This window comes from Atta colombica, unplaced genomic scaffold, assembly GCF_001594045.1.
Source record: "Atta colombica isolate Treedump-2 unplaced genomic scaffold, Acol1.0 scaffold86, whole genome shotgun sequence".
In the NCBI taxonomy this organism is placed as follows: Eukaryota; Metazoa; Arthropoda; class Insecta; order Hymenoptera; family Formicidae; genus Atta; species Atta colombica.
The window spans coordinates 78,613-88,539 of NW_017259579.1; the positions used below are offsets into that span (position 1 = coordinate 78,613).

The 9,927-nt window shown below is 30.5% G+C and overlaps 1 protein-coding gene across 6 annotated transcripts; it reads right to left on the reverse strand.

Annotated features, from left to right (window-relative positions):
- Nucleotides 1-6: 6 nt before the first annotated feature.
- LOC108693039 (myb-like protein X) lies at nt 7-6,462 on the reverse strand. Of its 6 annotated transcripts, XM_018201682.1 has the most exons (9): nt 5,741-5,858; nt 5,550-5,651; nt 3,118-3,192; nt 2,850-3,050; nt 2,132-2,290; nt 1,895-2,050; nt 1,720-1,816; nt 1,375-1,602; nt 7-1,291 (listed from the first exon to the last, which is right to left on the reverse strand). In XM_018201682.1, exons 2-9 carry the CDS (start codon nt 5,559-5,561, stop codon nt 54-56), a joined length of 2,166 nt encoding a protein of 721 aa, XP_018057171.1. In that variant the 5' UTR covers nt 5,562-5,651; nt 5,741-5,858; the 3' UTR covers nt 7-53. The 6 variants fall into 6 exon arrangements, with proteins under 6 accessions (XP_018057171.1, XP_018057172.1, XP_018057174.1 ...); XM_018201683.1 differs by lacking the exons at nt 5,550-5,651; nt 5,741-5,858 and adding an exon at nt 6,317-6,462; XM_018201685.1 differs by lacking the exons at nt 5,550-5,651; nt 5,741-5,858 and adding an exon at nt 6,075-6,289.
- Between the last annotated feature and the right edge of the window lie 3,465 nt (nt 6,463-9,927).

The following is a 9,927-nucleotide window of genomic DNA, read 5'->3' on the forward strand; positions in this document are numbered from 1 at the left end:
TTATATTGTAACATTTCGTACTTTTTTAATTTCGTATTTCTCTTTATTATCTTTCAGTTTTGGTCATTTGAAACTGTCTTTTCTTCTATGTGTAAATTTTCTTTTAAAGATTCTATTTTGTCAACTACAATGCTATTTGTAACATTATTCTCTTTCTCTTTATTATCTGTGCATTCTTGAGTTTCATTAATACATTTTGTTGAATCCTGTTTATAATCAGTGTTAATTTTTTCGTCTGTGGCAATTTCATCTTCTATGGCTAAAATTATTTTTCCTTTTGAGATTTTGTCATCACTTTTTAATGTATCACTCCGTTTTTCTGTATAATGTATATCAGTTGAAGGTAAAATGGTAATACTGTTTATTTCTTTTTCTTCTAGAGAGTTTTCTGCATCGTATTTGATGCCGTTTTCTTGCTCACTCATATTTTTAATTTGTTTAATACTATCACAGTTATCTTTTAAGATTTCTTTAGTTCGTTCTGAATCTTTATCTTTCATTATAGGTTCCTTAGTATTATTAGCATCACATAACGAGTTTTCCACATATTGAATTTCATTTTTATCATTATTATTTTCTAGTGACGATATAGTTAACTTTGTTTTAGTATTTTCACATTCGAATGTTACAACTACTTGAATATTTTGCATCTCATCCAATTTATCTTCCTTCTTTCCATTTTTTTCACATGTTTCAATCTCTGTATCAATCTCAAATGCAGGTAAATCTAAGTTTTGCAAATCAGCCTTATCTTCCTTGTCTGCATAAACTTTACGTCCTTCGTTTATGTGTGAGTTTAAATTGCTGTAATTCTGATTATCCTTATTATTTATTTCTATATTATTCATATCAGATTCTGTAGAAAAAATTATATTGCTTTCTTTTTCATCTATTGTCGTTATATCTTGTAATGGTCCTGCAATGTTTTCCTCATGCTTTTGAAATTTAGATTGACAAAACTTTTGTAATTCTTTATGGTCTTTCCAAGATGATTTTATTTCATGATATTTCTGAAGGCTCTCATATTCTCTTCTAATTTCCTTCTTACGAAAGTAAGGAGATTTATTACTGAAGTCCTTTTTCTTTGGTGAAAGTTGTGATTTTCGAGAATTTGAGGATTTGTGCAGATTTTCATAACAGATACCTTTAGGTCTATCTTCATACGACTTTGGACGTAAAAAGGACTCAGTATCAGGAGAAATTATTTCAACATCCGAATGACTGCTGTATGTTAGGCGACTTCTTTGTCGCGGCCCGACTCGTCCTGTTCCAGCAATACTTGGTGAATTTACTGAAATTATTAATTATAATCGTGAAAAAATATTTCAAATACCTTTTATATTCAGAAACATATCACTGTAGTTTGTAATATACCTTTGACACTCATGACTGGACCTTTTGCCATGTTTCCTTGATTTAACGTAATTTTTATGCTTTTGTCGGTAGCAACAACAGTTCTCTTTTCGGAACCAGAAGGATTTTTAATATGCCCAACCTGATGATGCGTGCTATTAGAATTATTTTCATAATTATTATGAAAATGTCTCGAATTTCCCCGATAGGAACGATGACTACTGCGATTATGGCTTACATAATCGTTTCCTACAGAATAAGCAATTATATATCCAACACATATCTCTAATGATGAAAACATAATTTGAAATTCCCTTGGTTCTTATTTATATATAAAATTTAGATATAAGATCTATTAGTTCTCACCATTAACATGATATCTTTTATCAAAATCTTTGAAGTCCTTTTTTATATTATCCCCTAATTTAGTTTCAGTTTTCGCCATTTCATCCACAATGTGCGCCTGCAATTGCATTTATGTGATCTATTGTATCTATATCAATCATATGACAACGCATTTCCTCTTTTATGAAGTTCTCACCTTGTTATTATCCCATTCTCTACGCCAATTACCCTCCGCAGTTCTCTGTCTGCTAATGCGATCCTCATCGATACGATTTCTTTCAGCTCTCCAAGCTTCGTACTCTGGCTGATGCTCATCCCTGTGTGATCCTCTATTCGTTCTACAATCCTTTTCCTTAAAAGAAATAGCTTATTTAAAAAACAAAAGTATCTAGACATATTTAAAACATATTATTTCATTTTAAGTTTTACGTACTCTTTGCGTTGCATCTTTTCCTCCTGATTTCTTCTTAAATACGCCTCTTGAATATTTCTGTCCTTTATTTGAGTTGTCCTTCGTACTCTCTCTTTCACCTTCTTCTCTCTCAGCATCAGCAAGAAAGTTATATTTAGGATCAGGTGGAGGCCCTTGTCCCTAAAAATTAAAACATTGATGAGCATTTCAATATTTTCAATATCAAAGTTTTAAAAAATCTAAGCTTTTAAACAAGAAAGATTTCAAATCTTTTTTTTATCTTAATTTAATTAAATCAATCTTCGAGAAATGTTTAACATAAGTAAACGAAGAATATTCGAGCAAAACAAATGTTGATGCTTAATAATATTTTGCATAAATCTTACATCCAGTTCAAATAAACTACGTGCCAATTATTTGTCAGTTTTGAAATACAATCCTAAATTGAAACTAGAATATGTAATATCACAAATTAAATCGATAAGCAATTTAATAATACTGATACTAATGCATTTTACTGCGCTGCAAAGAATTTATTGCAAAAAATATCCCAGCCAAAATTAAAACTTAGATCTTTTTATATTTCATGCCATCATCATTTGTTGAATTGGAATCGATTCATAAAGATAATATTAAACACTAACTCTACTTTGAGCAAATGACTGCCTTTGTTTATTTTTGTTAAATTAAAATATTATCGAATCAAGATCTTATTCCTCTTAATATAATTTTTGTGTACCTGAGCAAAGGTATGAATTTTTCGTCCTTCACCACTTGTTGACTGATGTTCATGGTATTCTTTGACAGATTTTAGTTTATTATTTGTTCTAGATGGATTAGAAAATTCTGGTGGCTCCTTCCTCTCCGGCCAATCTGTAGATGGTACCATTTGCACCAGCGCATTCAATTTAGCCGCCTTTTTCTTATCCTCCTCCACTTCCTACACAACGAAGTATATTATTTTCTATATAGAACAGTTATTCATCGAATTCTCACTCAATTCTTACCTCATGCCTCCTCCTAATTTCTTCATTTTGTTGCCTTATCTTGTTAATCTTCTCCTCGAGTGCACTCACTGCCATCTACAATTTAAAGAAATCAAATTACTAAGGTAGCAGATTAGATACATTTAAACGTTGAATTTATTTCTCCTGTCAAAATCTTTATTAGAAATTTTATCACAGAGAAAGTATTTAAGTATTCCACATTACTGTGTGTTTTTTTTAACATAATTACTCGCGTGAGGTGACGCTCTTATAAGGCTATTTTTTTAGCAAAATTTTTTCTGTAATTCATTTTTCCTTCTTATCTCTTCATATTGGAGAAAAAAATGAATTTAAATAAATACGAACTTTGTTCGGATATATATTACCAGTATTAAAAATCTATAATATATATAACACTGAATTACAGATTTTTATACACTGGCCTAGAAGTACTGGTCTAGAAAGAATAGGTCATATATTGCAATTTTCATTATTCTCTTTGATGATTTACAATGAAATAAATTGATAATAATAATAGAGATATAGATTCTAAATATAGAATAAATTTAACAAAAATTAAAATTGTCAATAAGAGCCAGATGGTAGCATGTAATTCAGTTTATTAACAATAAATATATCTCTCAAACTTCATCAAAGGAGATAATAATTAATAATATAAATTTTCGGTTCTGTTTCAGGCCTTCCTTAGGTCCGCCTTTATACAATGCGGCTAAATTCGTAACTGATAAATACCAATATAATGAGTGTGATGGAATTAACAAGTTAAATAGAATAGAATTTAATGAAATACGTACAATGAACCATAATAAGGTGCATTGTTATGAAATTATATCAGATTAATAATATTAACAAATTCCTTTAGATAAAAATAAAGAAAGAAAATTTTTTTTCATTGTAAAACGAATTTTATCTAAATATAATATATATCTAAATATAAATAGCATTCATATATATTTAGACTATTTAGAGACTTCATAAGATATCTTGGATGTTCCATGCAAATAATGAAGAATTAATATGTGGGCGTCAGCAGGATTTTTTAAGGGGGAGGGCACATTATACAAAATATAATAATACCAATAATAATAATAATAATAATAATTTTAGTGCATTTTTTACATATTTATATTCACAAATCACACACCACACACACACACACACACACACACCACACACACCACACACACACACACACACACACACACCACACACCACACACCACACACACACACACACACACGTGCGCACACGTTTATTATTATTATTTCAAAAATTAAAATATACCCAGATAACCAAGCGTGATTAGCATATTAGACAAATGTATTGCACGAGTTGTTGTGAAATTGCAGCAATTGTTGATGTAACTTATGTGCAAACTGAGTTAGCATGGGGGCAAATAGACATCATCGGTATAAAATTTCAAGAGCAAACGTTGAGAATTAATAATGTGTTATTGATGACAAAATGAGGGCATGTGATGAGCATTTCATACCGACAACATAATGGCAAATTGATGGCACATATATTTTACATGCCATCAAGATACTATCAACTTATTATTATCAAATTTAGAATTCACGTGAGAGCAATATTTCACACATACTGAGGAAGCATCTTGTCCCTAATTTGTCGACATCTACTACGACTGACAGCATGACATCTTAAACTCATTTGGCTATCAAGATATATGTATATAATTAAAAGTATACATCTTTTAATTTAAAAACTTAAAAATTAAAAAACTTTCCCACCATGACAAAGTTGAAAAAGATATTGCTTTTTTTAAATTTTTTATTACTACCACAAGATTCCATAGCAAGTTCAGCATTAGCCTGCCCTAATCAACACGCGCATTTATTCAAAGCGCGCCTGTGCCCAGAAGAAAATAAGCCCAGGAGGACAAATGTCCCATTTTGGATGCTCTTCTAGATGCCCATGATTAAAAATATGTCAGTTAAATAATATCAGCTAAAACAATTAGCCAAAATAAGCTAATATTAGCCAATATCATTCAAATTTTAATATTAGGCCATGAACATGTTTTTAAAACATTTGCAAGAAACAAAACAAATAATTTGATTTATAATAGCAAAATGATCATATTTTTCTATAATTTTAGGTTAATAACGACTAACGAGTAAATAAAAGAAGTTATAAAATAAATTTTTACACAAAACATTTATTATTATTTGATCAATATTTCAACAAAATTTTATTTCTTATCTTAATATTTCTCATGAAAAATTTACATATTATAAGATTTATTACAATTATACATAAAAATCAAAATAAATAAAAAAATTAAATAACTTTTAAAACAATTATAAGAGAATTGTGCTCAAATTTTATACATTTTATATATTCGTAGATGTAAAAATAAAATAATTTATAAAATTTTTACATTTTTGGTATTGCTTTTAAATGTGACATACATCTTTAAGCATGTGGTAGATTTCCTGCTCTGATAATGGAATGATTGAATCAAACTATTTACTCGCGCAATATCACAATAGGATCGATCATGTCACTGCGTGCTGCAAAAGAAAAGTCACTCTTCCGAATTCTCCGTCCTCTATTTAAATAAAATCGATTGTAAACAGTCGATTCTTTCATGAGCGCGCACCATTCGTTAAAACACAAGTTAGCTAGGACTTTAGCACAAAGATGATCGTAAATGAGTCATAATTGTAGATCAACGCACAATGTTTTGGTCAACCTACAACTATGACTTACGTTCCACGACTCAGTTACAGTCATCTTTGTGCTTAGGCCCTTACCTGTGTGAGATCTCGCTAGTGGAAGAACGCGGCCGAATCTCCTACATTAATCCGCCCGATGGGGCTCTGCAACGCAAAAAGCTAGACGGATCATGTTTCCCATCGCGAACAAATCAACGGAGCGCGGAAATTCACGAGTCCTTGACTCGATTCTAGACGACGGAATTTTCGAAAAATCACCTCAAATTTCGGCCAAAACTCGTTTCGTTCTCAATATAGTGGAGAATAAACTTCAACAATACTGTTTACATGAATTGTTACTGCATTTAATTTTAACCAGGAGGATGACTGATCGACATGGATGCCTGCAGTTAAATGCTACATAAAGGAAATCGCAATGAGATAAGCTTCAGCTAGGCGAAGCGTGATCGAGGTAACGCGCAATAACATGTCACTTCGCCGTAATTGCGATAATAACATACGGCGAATAGATGCGTAGGAGCCTCGCAGAACTGAAGTGACTGAGTGGCGAAATTGATTTGATGAGACTAGAGCAGTGAAGCAGCCTGCAGTCATGCGAATTCTAGTGCTGCCAGATTCCGGTTTGATTTGCGCTACCACTTGGTAGCGCGTGGTGAGAGAAGAGTGGTAATAGGTCTGTTCGACTTGCTTACTTTTTTACACTTTTTACACTTAAAATGAGATAAATTTGGCGCTGAAAAGAGAGAAAGCGAAGATGCTGAGTGTAAAAAGTATAATGGCGAATAAAGCACACTTGCATTGACTCTGCACTAGTGCTACTGTGACATGGTACCAGTGTAGCATGGTCTTGGAATAAATGCGCTTGATCATAGTGCAGCACTAACTTAGAGCAACACTGAACTAAAGTAATACAATTAACACTAGACCTGTTCTTTTTGGCTGAATTTTTGTATCAGTTCATCTTTCTTCCTCTTCTCCTCTCAGCACGAGGAAAGAATTGAAATGGATTAAAATGAATTCAGATTTTCAGAAATATGGATTCATGAATGTTAAAATGAATCTTTTTCAATCCTGAATGCATTTTTATTCATTTATAGGAATTGCATAGAGTATATCTCTATGCCTTTCAATCTAAAAATAATATTAGCATTTTCTGTACATTGTGAATACTACTCAATTCAGAATTGTGAATAGGAAATATATTTTTTTAATTCAAAAAATTCGAAAATAATATTAACAATTTCTGTGCAACGTGAAAACTGCTCAATTCCATATTCTGAATATAAAATGTAATTTTTCAATCCAATTGAATAAAACAAGTTTTCATTTAAAATAAACTATAAATGCTACTTAAATTGTTCAAAATTATAAGTAGGATCTTTTTCGTTTTAATCCAAATTGAAAAAAGTTGTAACGTAAAAATAATTAAGCTATGTTCTTTCGTTTCTTTTTGATTAGAAATAAAATGAATGATCGATGTGAACACTCATAAATCAAATCGAACACAGCTCAAATATTAGGCTAATCACGGTGCGCGACACTGGTCAAGCGAGATTAGATTATCCGACATTTATCCAATGTTGTCTCATAGTAATATAAATTGTTTATATTTTATTATATCTGTTAAATAATGATATTTTCATTACATTTATATAATTTGTTACTAGTTTAGTGGTTATAATTGAAGTAAAGAATGAATAACATCTTTACCAATTGAAGAAGTGGTGTAACGGGTAATATCTTAGGAATAAAATTTGTAAAAATTTAAATATGAATGTTTTTTTTCGAATATTAATATGACTAGTGTCAGCTCGGATTCAATTTATTTTAATTCATTCAATCCATTTTCATGGATTTAAAGTACGCATTAAAAAAATTTTAATCCATTCTCGTTTGCTGGGCTGAAGAGAAAAGGAAAAAAGATGAACTTGTGCAAAAGTTCAGCTGAAAAGAACAGACCTACTGATTTGGCAGTGCGTATTAGTGCACTGAGTGCGAACTTTTTCGATGTCACACATTCGATCTAAGTCTGTTCTTTTTGACTAAACTTTTGCACCAGTTTATCTTTCTTCCTTTTCTCTTCAGGAGAAAAAAGAATGGGCCTAATGCTCTCTGCTAAGAAATATTCGCATTCGGTTAGATTGCACTATTACTGTGCGAATTTCATGTTACATTCAGCAAATAAAAATTGCACCAGTGTAATGCTAAATTCGTATTCAGTTAAACAAAATGCACTGAATGAGAGCAAGCTTTATTGCACTGAAATTTTTGACAGTGTGATTTGATGGCATTGAATTTAAAGGTGATCATCAAAATAAATCACGACAAAAATTGACGAATATCGAGTGTCGATTTCGATTACATGATCTATTTTGACACTAAAAAAGAGCACCTTAAAGGTGCTTTTCATGAGCGCCAATTGACGTGCGTCAACACAATTTTATAACATTGTGTTAGACCGGAATCAGACTACGCATTGAAGAATAAGATTAAAGATTGAAAGATTGGAAGTTTGACCAATCAAAACAAAAGGAGCTAAAACTTCTTTGTCTTCATTGGTGAAATTTCAATCTTTAATCTTTAATCTCAATCTTCAATGCATAGTCTGATTCCGGTCTTAGTTTCAGCGTTTGTTTGACGCTCAGAAGTTCAGATTTTTCAATTTCTAAGCATCGCCCGCAAAAGAATTGTTTTTTTTTTTTTAAAGAAGCGAAATAGATTCATTAGATGTACTTAGTAAATTAGTCAATTACATATTACAGTAAAATTATTTATACATCTTCAATATACAATAAATGTATTGAAGAAATAAATTTAATTTCATCAGGTTTTAGTAAATACTTGTGGAGCTTGCGAAACTATTGTGAATGAAGCTGAGATAGTTAATCACAATTGCGAGGCAGGATATTCCAAATATCCTTGTAGATATAATTCAAGATATTTTTATCTACAATATGGTAAGAGTTCATTCAATTAAAAGTATTGATTTTATAAAATTATTTTTTATAGGTTATAGGTTAAAATTATATATATATAATTTCTTAAAGAGACTTTCTTAATTTTATAATCAGTTCAGTTTGTGGTTAATTCAATGTATTTTACCTTTGACAACCAATATTATAGACAGACATTTGATATTCCTATGGCTTCACCGATCGTAGCTAACTTTGTTATGGAAGACTTGGAGAATGAGGTGCTTGGGAGAGTTAATTTACCACTACCTTTTTATTTCCGATATGTTGATGATGTGATCATAGCTGTATCGATTACTTTGGTTGATATATTACTTGAATATTTTAACGCCTCATCATAGACTTTACAATTTATAATTGAAGTTGATAACAAAAAAAAATTAACTTTTTAGACGATAATCATTATAGGATCATCGTGTGGACAATGGGATCATTTTCAATTGGTATTATAAAAATATATATATTCAAATAGATATCTAAATTATTTCTCCCAGCATCCATTGTGCCAAAAAAGAGGAACGATAAGCTTGGTAGACAAGACATTTCTGCTATCGCATCCTAAGTTTCATCGGAAGAATCTGGAATTCATAGTTCAAATTTTATTAGAAAACGACTATCCAATTAATTTTATTTTTGATATGAATAATCGACTAAAGTGGCTAATAAATAAGAAATCTTTCCAACAGAAAAATGATAATAATAAAAAAATCAATAATTAGTTGGTTCACTAAAAAATATCTCCAATAAATTTAGAAGATTTATCAATAACATAAGTACGAAATTATCGTTTTTTAGTCTTAATAAATTAAATAAATTTATTAGAGCAGACAGACTTCCATTCATCAAAGAAATTCATCAAAAAGAAATGTGATTTACTGCATAAATTGTAATGATTGTAATATGTGAGCCAAACAGATAGGTATCTCCAAACAAGAATATCAGAACATTATAATCATATAAGAAAAAAATAGAGCATTATAATCATATAATAAAAAATCATCACAATCAGTTATAACAGAAACATAAGACACGTTATATTAGGTATGGGAAAAAGTTCGTGGCGTTTTTGTAATGCTATCTGGGAAAAATGCCACGAACTTTTTCCCACATCTAATAATTATGAATTCCGATGGAATGAA